Source organism: Tamandua tetradactyla, chromosome 8 (assembly GCF_023851605.1).
Source record: "Tamandua tetradactyla isolate mTamTet1 chromosome 8, mTamTet1.pri, whole genome shotgun sequence".
Lineage (NCBI taxonomy): Eukaryota > Metazoa > Chordata > Mammalia > Pilosa > Myrmecophagidae > Tamandua > Tamandua tetradactyla.
The window spans coordinates 112,143,060-112,160,170 of record NC_135334.1 but is presented as its reverse complement, the minus strand read 5'-3'; the positions used below and the strand labels follow the sequence as shown (position 1 = coordinate 112,160,170).

Sequence of the window (17,111 nt, the reverse complement as noted above, 5' to 3'; positions counted from 1 at the left end):
ACCAGACTAAACACTTATACCATAACTAACTTTTCAATTCATGTTTAGGGACCACAAGGTGGTATTTCTAATCTAACAAATATGGCAGTCTGTTTACTCCTATTTTTCCTGCTACTAAAAATAACAGGCATTTTTACCTCTGCCTTTGGCTCAGCTACTTCATTAGAGGTATCAAGTTGTTCCTTGGCTTGGGCCATCTGAGTCATCAACCTATCCATGTGAGATTGGATGTCTGCCAGTATCTCAGTTACATGAGCCGTAGCCATTGCTTCCTGGATATCCACTAGATGAAGGGCCTTCTGCTCCTCTTCAGCAATCACTTTCTGAACTTTCTTAAATTCCTGCTGTATGAACATCTTCATCTGGTCCCGAGTTACCTGAGAATACACACACAAAAAGAATAAGTTGGACATATTAAGAAATGGAAGTGTAGAGATTACTATCAGTGCTAGAAAGCCCTAGTCAAAATATAAACCATGGCTTTTATCTGATCCTGAAAGTTTGGGGATATTCCCTAAACAATGTTCCCCTAATAGCTTTGATAATTTCCTCGTAATATTTTTGTATCTTTCATTTTTCAGGAAGTAATTCCTTATCCTTCTGTGGTGGATTATATTGTATAACCCAGTTTGGACAAGTTCTTGGTCTTGGTCCTCATTCTGGTAAATGTGGATCCATTGTAAATAGGATCACTTGAAAACGTTACTTCAGTTAATTCTCATTTAGCTGAGTCTTGGGCTTTAATCCAGATAACTGGAGTCCTTTATAAACGGAATGAAACTCAGACATAGAGAGAGAGAAAGCCAAAAGGAGATGCAGGAAGTCAACAGAACCTGGAGGAAAAAGGGAAAAACACGGCCATGCCATACACACTTTCACGTGACAGAAAAACTACAGACCAAGGATCACTGGCAGCCTGCCCCAGAAAATCAGTCTTCAAGGAAAAAAATACTGCCTTGCTGTTGCCTTGATTTTGGACACCTCCTAGCCTCAAAAAAACTATGAGCTGATAAAATCCTGTCGTTTAAGCTAATCCATTATAAGGTATTTGTTACAGCAGCTGGGAAATTAAATTAGCATACTTTCCTTTTTGCTTTTGTTCATTTTTATACCAATAATACATAATTACCTTAAAAATTTTTAAACTGATGAATGTACAAATAAAAAGTGATATTCCTCTTCTCTCCCCATCCTAATACCACTAACCTCATCAGAGGGTAATTGCAGTTAATTACTGTTAACAGTTTGGTATATACCCTTCCATCCATTTCTCTATATAATTACATACATATATACAGAGAGAAACAATTACATAATTTTTATATGCATAGATTATATTGAACAAAATGGTTTTATATCTTGATTTTCTATTTAAAATGCAGGAAACATACAGCAACTTTGTTCTCTGTATTTGTTAAAAATATTTGTTTCAATATAAATATACGTGTGTGTGTGTGTGTGTGTGTGTGTGTGTATAACCTATTTAACTATTCCTCTCTTGATGGAAATACAGACTTAAATGAACGTCTTTGAATATGGCTCTTAATAGCTGGAATCATTGAGTCAATTTACATATACTCTAAAAATATTGGTTGATACTGACAAACTGCCCTCCAAAATAGATGTACCAATTATTCACCCATTTGTCAAAGTAAACATTTCCCTGCACCCTCACAAATACTAAACTAATATCAAGCACTTTACATATTTGTTTTTACCACCTGGTAGATAAAAATATATGATTGTTTTATTTTGCATTTCCTTCATGGTAAGGGATGGTAGAGTCTGACATGTTCTTTTCTTATTTATTTTTTTCTGTGAATTACTTTCTCGAAGCCCTTGGCAATATCTAGTTGGGATCGATTTATTTATTTATTATTTATTTATTTATTTATTATTTATTTTGGCTTTTAATAAGGGGAATTTAATAAGTTATAAGTTTACAGTTCTAAGGAAGTTGAAAGCGCCCAAATTAAGGCAGCAACAAGAGGCTACATGCACTCAAGAAAGGCTGATGCTGTCTGGAACACCTTGGTCATCTGAGAAGTCATGTGGCTGGCATCTGCTGGTCCCTCAATTGTCCTGGGCTCCATTGCTTTCAGTCTCTGTCTGTGTGTGGGTCCCTCACTTTGCTTCTCTGGGGCTGGCTTTCATCTCTTGGCTTTCCTTGGCTTGCTCCAGGTTCTGGCTTGCTTAACATCTCATGGGAAGTCACATGGCAATGTCTGCTGGACTCCGAGCATCTCCAAACATACGTTACTCTGCTCTTTCTGTTGGCCCTGAAGTTTCTGTTGTTTTCATCAGCTCTGTTATTTCTGAGGCTTCTGTCATTTCTCAAATTATTTTATTTTATTTATTGAGCTGTATGAGTTTCATTCATCCTACTCTGTATGCCATGTTCTATATGTTAAGTGCTACAAAGCTTCTACTCCTAGTTGGTAATTACCTTTTCAATCTGTTTATAATACCTATTTTTGTACAAATATCTTACATAGTTGAAAATGTCAATTATTTCATTTATAGCTTCTGGATTGTACCTTAAATATGAGAATATTTAATACTTAATCAACATTGTCCCAAATTCACTCAGAAAGAAGAAAAATTTATAATATCAGAGAAATTTGTAAAAAAGAAAATTGAGTGTGGGCCTGTCCCACTACATATTAAAAAACAAACTAAAATTTAGTAATTAAAAGAGTGCGGTATTAGTAGAGGAATATAGTAGCAAGTCTAGAAGCAAAACCATGTGCACATGGGGTTTTTAGTATAAAATTGGCACAACAAATGGTATTCGGAAAAGTGGTTATTCATTTGGAAAATATCCTACCTCATACTATACAAAAGGAAAATTTATTAGTAACAAAGGGGTTAAGAGTCAAAATATAAAACTCAGTGTATTTAAAGAAGATATTGGAAATATTTCTGGAATTGTGTTGAATCACCGATCAAATTAAAAATACTGGGTCTTCTGATCCATGAACATGGTATTTCTCTCTGGTTAGGTCTTGTTAAAATTTTTTCAGAAATGGTATGTAGTTTTCAGTGTATAAGTCTCGCACATCTTTTATTTAATCATCCCTATATGTTTCATATTTTTGTTGCTATTATAAATGGTAAATTGATTTTATTCTTTGTTGCCATTATATAGAAAAAAATTGAACTTTGTATACTTACTTGTATCCTGTAAGCTCAATAAACCAACTTTTTATCCTAAGAGCTTTTCTCTTCTTCCCTGCCAATCCATATGGCTTTATTTATTTATTTATTTTGCCTTACTGCACTGGCTAGAACATCCAGTGTAGTGCTGAACAAAAGTAACGAGAACACACACTTTGTTTCCAATCTGGGAGGGTGAAAGCATTAACTTTTTCACCATCAAGAATAAGGTTGCCTGTTAATTTTTCATAGATTTCTTTTATCAGGTTGAGAAGTTCCCTTTTATTCCTAGTTTGCTGAGAATTTTTATCAAGAATAAAGAATAAATGTTGGATTTTGTGAAATGTTTTCTTAGCACCTTCTGAGATCACTGTATGGTTTTTCTTTACTTGACTATTAATTTAGTGAATTACACTGATTTTTAAATGCTAAACCATTCCTAGGATAAATCTACTTAGGCATGTTGAATCATCATTTTTATATATTACTGGATTCAATTCGTTAAAGTTTCGTTAAAAGTTTATGTGTCCATGTTCATGAATAATATGGGTTTGTAGTTTCTTTGCCTGTGATGCATTTTTCTGGTTTTCATATCAGGGTAATGCTCACTTCATAGAATGATTTGGGAAGAGTTCCCTCCCATCTCTAATTTTCTGGAAGAATTTGTGAAGAAGCAGTATTATTTCTTCCTTAAACGTTTGGTAGAGTTCACCAGCAAAGCCACCTGTGCATAGAATTTACTTAATAGAAAAGTTTTTAACTATAATTTCAATTTCTTTAACAGACATTGGGATCTGCATAGCACCAATCTCTTCTTAAATGTCCTTCTAGGAAATTGTCCATTTCACCTAAAGTTGTCCAATTTATTGCCATAGCAAAAAATAACAAACTATAAATTAATAAATTAGATGCCATGTATCTTCTTATCTTTTTAATAGCCATAGGATTTGCAGTGGTGTCCTCTTTTCAATTTGTAATATTGGAATTTACGTTTCTCACTATTTTTCCTGATTAGTTTGGGTATAGATTTATGGATCTTCTCAAAGCACTAGCTTATGAATTCACTGATTTACTCCACTCTTTCCATTTCATTTATTTCTGCTCTTATTTTTATCATTTCTTTTTTTCCTGCTTATATAGGGTTTCATTTGCTTGTCTATTTCTAGTTCTTATAGTGGAAGCTTAAGTAATTGATTTGAGATCCTTCTTCTTTTCCAATATAGTCATTTTGTGCTGTAAATCTCACTCCAAGCACTGCATTAGCTGCATCCCATAAATGGTTATAGTGGTGTTTTTATTATCATTCCATTTAAAATAATGGAATGTTCCCTTTTGTTTCTTCTTTCACCCATGTGTTATTTAGACATATATTTATTTTCTAACTAGTTAGAAATGTCAGATATTGAATTGTCTCAGTTTTTGTATGTCTGAAAAATTCTTTATTTTTACATTTGTTTTTTGAAAGATTATGTGACTGGGGAAAGTATCCTAGTTGAGAATTTGCATCCTTTTAGTATTTTAAAGGGTTTGGTCCATCATCTCTTGGCTTGCAATGTTTCTGAAGAGACATCTGGTATCATTTTATCTTTGTTCCTCCATATACTTTGTTTCCCCTCTGGTTAGTCTTAAGATTTTTGTCTTTATTATAGGTGTTAAGAAATTTGATTATGGTATTATTTCACGCAGTTTTCTTCTATTTGGGTTTGTTGAACTTCTTAAAATCTGAGTTTATAGTTTTCATCATATTTAGAAAATAATCAGCCATTATTTCTTACAACATTTTTTTCCTGCCCTCTACACGCCCCCTCCCCTTTCTTTCAGGGACTACTATTACACATGAATTAGAAAGTCTGAAGTATTCTTACAACTCATTTTTCCTTTATGTTTCATTTTCGATAATTTCTATTGCTATGTCTTCAGGTTCACTAATTTTTTCTTCTGTGGTGTCTAATCTACATAATAAGCAAGTTTAGGGAGGTTGCAGGACACTAGTAAATACACAGAGTGTCTTAATCTGCTTTTGTTCCCATTCAGTTTATTTTTCACCTCAGATTCTGTATTTTTCCACATCCAGATGTTGGATTTGTGACTTTTTTGTCTTCCATATTTCCCCTTAATATGCTGATGCTTTGATGAAAATGAAAATACCCCCCTTTTTTGTTTGTTTAGTCCCCATAAATACATAAATTGTCAGTGTGGTGAATTAGTTTGGAAAGTTTTATGAGAACAAAAAGCAGAGTGACTTGGTCTACACATAGAAGGAAGGTTTCACAGAAAAAAAGACATAATCTAGGTCTTAAAAGACAAGAATAAATTCATTAAGCAGAAAATAAAGAAATTGCATTACAGTCAGAAGGAAGAGAATGAGTAAAAGCAAAGAAATAAGCAGGGTTATATGCATGGGGATAGCTAAGAAGCTTTGATATGAATGGAGCACTAGTTTTCCATCCGTGCATTGTGACACCTCAGGGAGTATAGGACTTCTTGCCATTAAAAGTTAGAAAGCAATGGAGCATAGGGTACATTGACAATGTAGTTAGGAACTAGACTAGAAAGGACATAGAGAGGCAGATTTGAAAGATGTCGTAAGTCCTGCTAAGGCATTTAGACTCTAGTCCTATAGGCTACAAGCACCCATGAAAGGATTTTGAGCAGGGAAACAACATGATTTATTATCTATGTTTTAGGATATTAACACACACTAACCCTGAATGATATTGCTAAGATTACTATTTCAGTGATTATATTTCAATTTTACACTTATTTAAAATTCTAATTTGTCTGCAGTCATGGGATCCTTTAAATTCTTTAGTCTCTTCCTCTTGCTTCCCAAATGTATGAGAATAGCCTTATACTCTTTGACTACTACTACAAGTGACTTCACACAGAAAGAGAAAATCCTATATGCTCAAAGAACAAAGAGGTTGGGCATGTCACAGAATGATCAAATTGGTGATGTAAAAGGCTCTTTTCATATGGCATCTACTTGTAGTTTTCAAACCTTTCTAAAACTGCAGAACTCACAATGCCCCAAATAAAATACTAATGGGGAATCTCAAAACATGATAGAACTGAAGATGGCACTACTCTGGTTAAAATAAAAATATCTCCCCCCACTTCCTAAAATACTTTCTAGGGTATTATTAGTGATCCCCAGTGTATTAGCTAGGGTTCTCTAGAGAAACAGAATCAACAGGGAACACTTGCAAATATAAAATTTATGAAAGTGTCTCACGTGACCGTAGGAACGCAGAGTCCAAAATCCACAGGGCAGGCTGAGAAGCCGATGACTCCAATGGATGGCCTGGATGAACTCCACAGGAGAGGCTCACCAGCCAAAGCAGGAATGGAACCTGTCTCCTCTGAGTCCTCCTTAAAAGGCTTCCCATGATTACATTTAGCATCATTAATTGCAGAAGACACTCCCCTTTGGCTGATTACAAATGGAATCAGCTGTGGATGTAGCTAACGTGATCATGACCTAATCCTATGAAATGTCCTCATTGCAACAGACAGGCCAGCACTTGCCCAATCAGATGAACAGGTACCACAACTTGGCCAAGGTGACACCTGTCCCTAACCATGACACCCAGGAAAACTGTGCCTGAGGGACCTGTATCCTTCATGCAAATGTAAACTAACAAAGAATTTTTGCCATTTGGTCAACTGGCTAGCCCCTAAGTTGTTGAAACCTTCAGACCCTGGGTCATAAGCAAGATGATATATCTTTGTTATAGTAGTGTTAACGTGAAATGCTATATTTAAGTAGTAAGATTATAACTAGTGTTCAGTGATGCAATTGGAAAGAATTAATGGTTTATTTGTGAATGGTCAGCACTAGTGAACATCTGGTTGTTCTCAGTAGAGCAGAGGTCAAACACCTCATTTTATAATGAAAAGAAAATTGCCCAGATAAAATTAGATGTAGAAACCAGCTCTCCTATGGTCTAGTCCAGTCTTTTCTACTACAGCAAATGCCTCTAATGATCTCTTTCTTTCTTCTTCATATTCTTCAAATTCACTTCTTCTTAACTGAGATGCTTCCTTGGTCAACAGACTGCTTCAGCTGTTATCCAAGTTACACTTTACTCTGCAAGTGAATCTTGGGATAAAGGTATTAGATCTGAGAGTTGTCTCATCCCACAACATTTTCTATGGGCTCTTGTCATTTCTATTTCCAAGCCAGGCCAGACCCACTTTAAAAATACATAATTAAATACATAAAACCTTAAATTAAGAGCTTGCACTTAAAAATAACACTCCTCACTGTGCTTGATGTAGACTGGAAGCCATTAACTCCTAGCTATCTGGCTTGAAGGAAATCAAGGTTTTATTCATTTCTCTATTATTGACATCTTGTAAAAACAACAACATGCTAGCTAGAAAACATTACAGCTTAAAAAATATTTTGTTCCAGAAGAGTGTTACTGAGATGAACTGAAAAAGATAGAATAGGGTCAAGAGCAGGAAGTTACACAAGAGAAAAATGTCCAAGTCTACGTTGATCAGACATCAGAAATACTTACTCTATTAGTCAACTTTCCCACTAGGTTTAAAGGAGCTTGTTCCAAAAATGACTTTAAAAACTTGAGGACCACATGAAGTTAGAATGTAAATAATCTACATATCAGGCCCACCCATCCCTCCCTTTTTCTGCCTTTCCAAAGAACAAAGATTGGGGATGAAGTAAATTTGATAAATAACCAATAAGGAACCCAGAGAAAATAAAGTAGATTTTATTAAACTTCTTCCAAGAGAGGCAGGGCAAGATGGGGGCTTAGTGAGGTATGGAATTTACTTCATCCTCCATAGTAGCTAGTAAATTGCCAAGAAAGGTACACAACAACTGCCTGGGGAACATCAGTGACTGGATACAAAGTATATACCAGCCTGGACCAGGTGGACCAGCTGAGACCCCACACAGAACTGTAAGTCCCCCAAGCTGCAGAGGCCGTGCCTCTTCCCCATGGGCACAGCAGGCTGGTTCCACCACGGGAAAGGAAACAGACTTTACTAGCAGCAAGGGCTTAGCTTAATAAAGCTCCAATTCTGCAATTAATTAACAATTCTGACTACTCAAATAGGCACCAGCACAGATAAACCTGGAATAATTACTAAACGTACAAGTTTTACCCTGGCAGAGAGGGAGCAGGGCTGATGCAAGAATAAAATTAAGTTTTCACACAAGATGGTGCAGGATGGGAGAACCAGAACTTAATTAACAAAGGGCTGCAGGACAGCTCAAACCGGTCTTGCAAGTAGGGAAAGGAGAGAGCCTCTGATGCAAGCCTAGAATTAGCACCAAATCCTTATAGAGGTAGAAACAAGTTTAAATATGTAACGGCCAGGATCACTGAAAGGTAAAGCGTAATCAAAAGCAGGAACTTTTGGTGGCAAATTTGGATTAGTTAGATTATTCAGATAGGTTGTAACTTCTGGAATATCCAATCAGTGGAGAAACAGGGGAGGGGCCTGCATGCTAAATTTAGGGTATAAAACCTGTGGAATTCTATTCCTTGGAGTACAAGCCATCGTTTTTGTTGGTTGAGCACCTGTTCTTGCAAGATCATGAATAAATCCTTTTCTTCTCCACAATTGGATTAGCATTTGTTCTCTTTCAGGTACGGCTTTCTTTCTAATAGCTGATGGGGAAAAAAAACAAACTAGAGACTTTTTGAGTCAGACAGGACAAAATACTGGAAAAAAGCTGGACCCCCAAAAAGCGGGGCACACAGAGCCTGGCGATACATAGAGCCAAGTACCAACTTAAGTTCTTGACTGACAAACCCAAGGAGCAGGGGTATAAATCTGAAAGGTTTTTTTTCTACTCCTTAACAGCTCATTAGATAGAAATGGAAGCACTCTCAGGTTCTAGAACTGCCCCAGGCAAGAGCACAATTAAGCTTGTCTGACAGACAAAGAAACTAGTCCGGTGAAAAGAGTTAATTCCTTAAAGGGTATATCTTCCCCAAGAGAAAGGGGCCCAGCTCAAGTGGAATTCCTTCTTCAAGGAATTCAGGCCCCAGGGTCTGGAAAACTGATTTATTTAAAATTCTAAAAGAGAAGAAATGCCAACTAAGAACTCTATATCCAGCAAACAGTTCTTCAAAAATGAAGGAGAGGGTGGGCCATAGTGGCTCACTGGCAAAGTTCTCACCTGCTATGCTGGAGACCTGGGTTTGATTCCCAGTGCCTGCCCATGTTAAAAAAAATAAGGGGAAGATTAAAATATTTTCAGACAAACAATCACTAAGAGAATTTGTGAATAAGAGACCACCTCTGAAAGAAATACTAAAAGGAGCACTACAGGCAGACAGGAAAAGGCAAGAGAGCGGTCTGGAGAACAGTGCAGAAATGAAGACTATCAGTAAATATAAAAAGAGAAAAACAATTAGATTATGACACATAAAATCCAAAAGACAAAGTGGTAGAAGAAAGAACTGCCTTTACAGTACTAACATTAAATGTTAATGGATTACATTTCCCAATCAAAAGACAAAGACTGGCAAGAATGGATTAAAAAATCAGGACCCATTTATATGCTGCCTACAGGAGACTCATTTTAGACCCAAGGACAAAAAAGGTTGAAAGTAAAAGGTTGGAAACAGATATTTCATGCAAACAACAATCAGAAAAGAATAGGAGTAGCTATACTAATATCTGACAAATTAGACTTTAAATGTAAAACAATTCAGAGACAAAGAAGGATACTATGTATTAATAAAAGGAACAATTCAACAAGAAGAAATATAAATATTTATGCACTGAGTCAGAACTTTCCAAAGCACGAGGCAAACATTGACGACATTAAAGGAAGAAAGAGACACTTCTACCATTAATAGTTGGGGAATTCAATCCCCCACTTTCATCAATGGAGAGAACATCTAGACAGAGGATCAATAAAGAAACAGAGAATCTGAATACGATAAATGAACTAGACTTAACAGACATTTACAGAACATTACATCCCACAACAGCACGATACACATTTTTCTCAAGTGCTCATGGATCATTCTCAAGGATAGACCATATGCTAAATGGTCTCAATAAATTTAAAAAGACTCAATAAATTTAAACAAGTCTCAATAAATTTAAAAAGACTGAAATCATACTAAAACACTTTCTCGGATCATAATGAAATTAAGTTGGAAATCAATGATAGGCAGAGTACCAGAATATTCACAAACATATGAAGGGTAAACAACACACTTTTAACAACCAGTGGGTCGAGGAAGAAATTACAAGAGAAATCAGGAAATATCTCAATGAAAATAAAAATGAAAACACAACATATCAAAACTTATCAGATGCAGCAAAGTCACTGTTAGGAGAGAAATTTATTGCCTTAAATGCCTATATTAAAAATGAAAGCAAAAATAGAGGAATTAACTGTTCACTTGGAAGAACCAGAGAAAGAACAGCAAACTAACCTCGAAGCATACAAAAGGAAAGAAACAATGAAGATCAGTGCAGAAATAAATGAAACTGAGAACATGAAAACAATCAAGAAAATCAACAAAAACAGATATTGGTTCTCTGAGAACATAAATAAAATTGATGGATGCTTAGCTAGATTGACAAAAAAAGAGAGAGAGAGAGAGAGAGAGAGAGAGAGAGAGAGAGAGAGAGAGAGAGAGAGAGAGAGAAAGAGAGAGAGAGAGAGAGAGAGAGAGAGAGGATGCAAATAAAACCAGAAATGGAAGAGGAGGCATGACTACCAACCCTACAGAAATAAAAGAGGTAAAGAGAGGATACTACAACCAAGTGTATGCTAAAAAAAACCCAGACAACATAGATGAAATGGATAACTTCCTACAAAGGCATACACTGATACAACCAACACTGATTTGAGAAGAAATAGATGACCTCAACAAATCAGTCACAAGTAAAGAGATTGAATCAGTCACCAAGAAGCTCACCAAATAGAAAAGTCCAGGACCAGATGGCTTCACATGTGAATTCTACCAAGCATTCAAGAAAGAATTAATATCAATACTGCTCAAACAATTCAAAAAAAACTGAAGTTAGGAAAGTCAGCTAACTCACTCTATGAGGCCACCCTAATACTAATGCCAGACTAAGATACTACATGAAAAGAAAATTACAGATGAATCTCTCTAAAGGATATAGATGAAAAATTCTTCAACAAAATACTTGGAAATTGAATCCAGCAGCACATTACAAGAATTATACAACATGACCAATTGGGACTAACTGCAGTTCTGCAAGGATGGTTCAATGTAAGAAAATCAATTAATGTGATATACACCATATGAGCAAAACAAAGAAGAAAAACTATATGATCATCTTGATTGATGCAGAAAAGGCATGTGACAAAATTCAACATCCTTTATTCATGAAAACACTTCAAAGGACAGGAGTAGAAAGGAACTTCCTCAATATGATAAAGGGAACATATGAAAAACCCACAGCCAACATCATCCTCAATAGGAAAGACTGAAAGTGTTCCCCCTTATAATTAGGAACAAGACAAGGATGCACACTGACACCAGTGTTATTCAACATTGTGCTGGAAGTTCTAGCCAGAGTAATGAGACAAGAAAAAAAAATAAAAGGCATCCAAATTGGAAAGAAACAAAACTCTCACTGTTTGCAGATGACATACTATATGTCAAAAATCCAAAAAAAATCTACAGCAGAGCTACTAGAGCTAATAAATGAGTTCAGAAAAATGGCAAGGTTCAAGATCAACACTCAAAAATCAGTAATGTTTTATACACTAGTAATGAGCACTCTGAGAAGGAAATCAAGATAAGAATCCTATTTACAATCACAGCAAAAAGAATAAAATATTTAGGAATAAATTTACTATGGATACAAAAGACCCCTGTACACAGAGAACTATAAGAAATTGCTAAAAGAAATCATGGAAGACCTAAATAAATGGAAGGGTATACTGTGTTCATGGACTGGGAGACTAAATATAGTTAAGATATCAATTCTACCCAAATTGATCTATAGATTCAATGCAAGACCATTTAAAGTACCAACAACTTACTCTGCACAAATAGAAATACCAACCAAACTTATTTGGAAGGGAAGGGTGCCCTGACTAGCTAAAAATATTTTGAGAAAGAAAAATGAAGTGGGAGGTCTCATACCCACTAACGGGGACTAACTAAAATGAAGTGGGAGGTCTCATACTACCTGACTTTAAGGCATATTATGAAGATACACTGGTCAAAACAGCATGGCATAAAGCTAAATATACTGACCAACAGAATAAAATAGAATATTCAGAAATAGACCCTCTCATTTATGGACAACTGATCTTTGATAAGGCAGGGACAGAGCAGACTCTTCAATAAATGGTGCTTGCAGAACTGGATATCTATATCCAAAAGAGGATCCATATCTCACAGTCTATACAAAAATTAACTCAAAATGGATCGAAAACCTAAACATCAGAGTTAAGACCATAAAACTTTTAGAAGAAAAGGTACGGAAATTTGCCTAAAACTTGTGATACAAGGTGGTTTCCTAGACCTTACACCTAAAGCATGAGCACTGAAAAAAGAAATAGAAAAATGGAAACTTCTCAAAATTAAACACTTCTGCACATCAAAGAACACTGTCAAGAAAGTAAAAAGGCAGCCTACACGATAGGAGACAATATTTGGAAACCACATATCAGATAAGGGTTTAGTACCCAGAATAATAAAGAGATTCTTCAATTCAACAACATAAAGACAAACAACCCAATCAAAAATTAGGCAAAAGACATGAACAGACATTTCTCAGAAGAGGAAATACAAATGGCTAAAAGGCACATGAAAAGATGCTCAACTTCACTGTTTATTAGGGAGCAAATCAAAACCACAATTACATATCAACTGATACCCACTAGAATGGCTATGATAAAAAACAAAACAAAACTGAAAACAACGCATGCTGGAGAGGATGAGGAGAAAACGTAACACTTATCCACTATTGGTGGGAATGTAAAATGGTACAATCACTCTGTAAAGCAGTTTGGCAGTTCCTCAGGAAGCTAAATATAGAATTACCATATGAGCCAACAATCCCATTACTAGGTATATATTCAGAGGACCTGAGGGCAAGGACACAAACGGACATTTGCATATCAAATATCAGCATTATTTATAATTGCCAAGAGATGGAAACAGCACAAATGTCCATCAATGGCTGAGGGGCTAAACAAGCTATGGTATATACATTCAAGAGAATATTACAGGGCTGTAACATAGAATAAAGTCATGAAGCACATAATAACATAGATGAACCTTGAGGACATTATGCTGAGTGAAATTAGCCAAAACAAAAGAATACGTCTCACTGATATGAACTAATATTGATGAGTCAACTTTGGGAATTGAAGTTAAGAACATAGGATAATCAGTAGATAGAAATAGGGAAGAAATTAGGCAACTGGTGATGAAGGAATACAGACTGTGCAACAAGACTGATTGTAAAAACTTAGAAATGGATAGCACAATACTACTGATTGTAGCACAATAATATAACTACAGTGAAGGAAGCTGAATATGAATAGAAGGGCTGAGGGCACATATGAAACCAAAAGAAAGAGGATAAAGACTGAGAAGGTATAATATAGGAATGCTTAGAGTCGACAATGATGATGATTAAATGCAGAAATTAAAAAACGTTTTTGCAAGGAGAGCAGATGAATGTCAAGATTGTAGGGTGCTGAAAAGGATGGTATATGGGAAAAAGCACAATCAGTGCAAACTAGTGTCTATACACAACAATCACGTAATATGCTGCCACTGAATGTAACAAAGGCATTAAGCCAAGACTAAATGTCAACAGAGGGGGCATGGGGTCTGGATTCTTTGTGGAAGAAAAGGAAATGTCTCCATATAGATTATGGTGGTGAAGACATGTCTATACACTTAGGTTGGATTGGATGATGTGTGATGAAAACTTTTTAAAAACAGAAAGAAACCAGTGCTAGAGATAAAGTAGAGAAAGAGACGAACCTATTTACTGTCGATAAGGAAATGAGAGGTGCAGCCTCTTGGAGGGCAGTGTGCGGTTCCACAAGAGGCTAGGGGTGGATTTGTTACATGATCCTGAATTCCCGCTGCTCAGTATATACCTGGAGGAGCTGAGTGTGGGGACACGAATGGACATTTGCATACTAGTGTCTCTGACAGCAGTGTTTGTGACCCAAAATGAATGGATGTGGCCTAAGTGCAGAATGAATGAGGAATGGAAGGGGGAATTATGGTGTATAATACAGTGAACTACTGGGCAGCCACAAGAAGAAATGAAGTTGTGAAGCATGCAACTAGATGAATGAACCTTAAGAACTGTATGTTGAATCACATGACAGGAACAAAAAGACAAATATTATCATGCCTCAACCATATGGACAAAATATAATATAATAATTCAATGAATTAAAGTTGAGAGCATGGGATATCAGATTGGGGCATACTGTAAAGGGTCCTAGATTGTAAGCCCCTACAGCAGTCATATATATTCAGGAGGTGTAACTTAATTCTAAATTTTCAGACACTGAGATGTTTGTATATAACATGGTCTTTCCCAGAAACTTTGGGTATTTAAGTGACACCTGAGACTTAGAGTTAGAGCTCTGAAGCTATGAAAATCAGCGGTACCCCATACAAGGACTGTTTAAAAAGTTGAAAAAGTGATCAGACATCGAGAAGAGATATGACTGAAGCTGATCTGATTAGGTCTAAGGTATATCAGAAGACTGGGTAAAGGATAATAGCATTGCTATTTTAAAACTTCAACTTTTGTGTGAGACTAAAGAGAGAGAGATGCCTATTTGGTTCAAAATGTGTATTTTGGCTAGCGCATTTCCTAATTTTAACTTGTACAGTCATAAGTACATGGAATCTTGAATAGAGCATGAGATTTTGTTGGTTTGTCCAGGTTAGTGTGATGCCCTGATAAATCCCAGAGTGATCTGGACAGTTAATAAAGATGTATTTAAAAAGTCCCCTTGGGTAATGGGGGGGGAAAGAGGACATACTCAACTTCCCCATTTGGAGATTTCTGATATTCTCACAAGCATTGGGGACAACCAAATCAATAGGCTGAACCCTTGATCTTGGGGTTCCTCCCTATGAAACTTATCCCTGCAAAGAGAAACTCTTGTGGCTCAGATGTGGCCTCTCTCTCTCTCTCTCTAAGCAGATACAGCAAGTAAACTCACTGCCCTCCCTGCCTCCCACCCCCACGTGAGACATGACTCCCAGGGTGTATATCTCCCTGGCAATGTAAGGCAGTAATCCTGTGATGAGCTGGGACCCAGCATCAAGGCGTTGAGAAAACCTTCTCGACCAAAAGGGGAAAGAGAGAAATGAGACAAAATAAAGTGTCAGTGGCTGAGAGATTTCAAAAGAGAGTAAAAAGGTTATCCTGGAGGTTATTCTTATGCATTATATAGATATCCCTTTTTAGTTTATGGTGTATTGGAGTGCTGGAGGGAAGTACCTGAAACTGTCAAGCTGTGTTCCAGTGGCCTTGATTCTTGAAGATGATTGTACAAGGACATTATTTCTATAATGTGACTGGGTGATTGTGAAAACCTTGTGCCTGATGCTCCTTTTGTCCAGGGAATGGACAGATGAGTAAAAAAAATATGGATACAGAATAAATAAGTAATAGGGGGAAAAGGGTAAAATAAATTGGGTAGATGGAAATGCTAGTGGTCAATGAGAGGGAGAGGTAAGGTTATGATACACATGAATTTTTTCTTTTTTCATTTTATTTCTTTTTTTGAAGTGATGCAAATGTTCTAAAAAATTATCATGGTGATGAATACATAACTGTGTGATGATACTGTAAGCCACTGATTGAACATCATGTATGGAATGTATGTGTGTGATGATTTATCAATGAAAATATTTTTCAAAATGAATCTGTATATCGTCTCCCCAAAAGGTCAAAAAGTCTATTATAAATACTCTTCCTCATTTGAATGGCCAGTATTTTTCAACAGAAAAATGAAAAAACAGGAAATGGTAATTTTTCATATGCTGTATACTGTCCCCAGGACCACAACACAGTGTCTCTGACCCTGCCAGCATCCATGGAAACTTTTAAGTTGGGAAAATCAAAGTTAAAGCTTCTGTAGAGTCTCCAGTATTTATTCTGGCATTGTACTTCAAGGGTGCTTCTTCCAAACTTCTGCCAGAATCCAGTGAGAACAGTTGAGGGAAAAACTTCATCAACAAGTTGGACAGAGGCTTTTTTCTTTGGATAGCTAGATCTCCCATTTCCTATGTTTTTTGTGTATGCGTGGAACAGCTACTATGAATAAAACAACTGCCCACTCCTCAAGGTTGGAAAATTATCCAGCAGCCTAGAAACACAGCAGACATGAACTATGAGCTTTATTCTATTACTAATACTCTGGATGTCAAAGATATTCCTGACAATTTGGTTAGAGGCCTGACCTGCTGGGGTTTTACAACTGAAGTTGAGAAGGGTAGAGGAAATGGTTATTAAACATTTAGTCTCTTCTTTAAAAAACCTTTCTCATCTTCATCAGAAGCCACCAGACAAAGGCTGTCCTTTGTATTCTCTTCATCTCCTTTCATCACCCCCACTTGTGTTATCAGAGCACTATGGGATTTCTACCTTAGCTATCCACTTAGTTTCTTCAACTATCCACTCAATGGACTAGTATATTTATTGCTGCGGTAGGTATTGTTATTATTTCTATTATAAAGGACTATAATAAGTACAACAAAAGTGGCTGTCTCTGAGTTGTAGCATCTTTTAAAATAAAAACCAACATACAAACACAAACATTCTTAATGTATGAACATTCCATACTTGGTGCGCAGTCAATGGCTCACAATATCATCATACAATATACATACTTGTACATTCATCACCATGACCACTTCTCAGAACATTTACATCTGAATAGTAGCATTTACAAGTACTTTTTCTCTGTTACTTTTCAGTCC

General features: G+C 36.2%; 1 protein-coding gene across 7 annotated transcripts in view; it reads right to left on the bottom strand.

Annotated features, from left to right (window-relative positions):
• TRIM44 (tripartite motif containing 44) overlaps nt 1-17,111 on the bottom strand; it is a 197,300-nt gene that overhangs the window by 92,019 nt on the left and 88,170 nt on the right. For all 7 annotated transcript variants that reach the window (XM_077114426.1, XM_077114420.1, XM_077114421.1 and 4 more), the window contains one exon: nt 138-377. In XM_077114426.1, the coding sequence (XP_076970541.1) occupies nt 138-377 (240 nt within the window). The remainder of the gene's footprint in view (nt 1-137; nt 378-17,111) is intronic.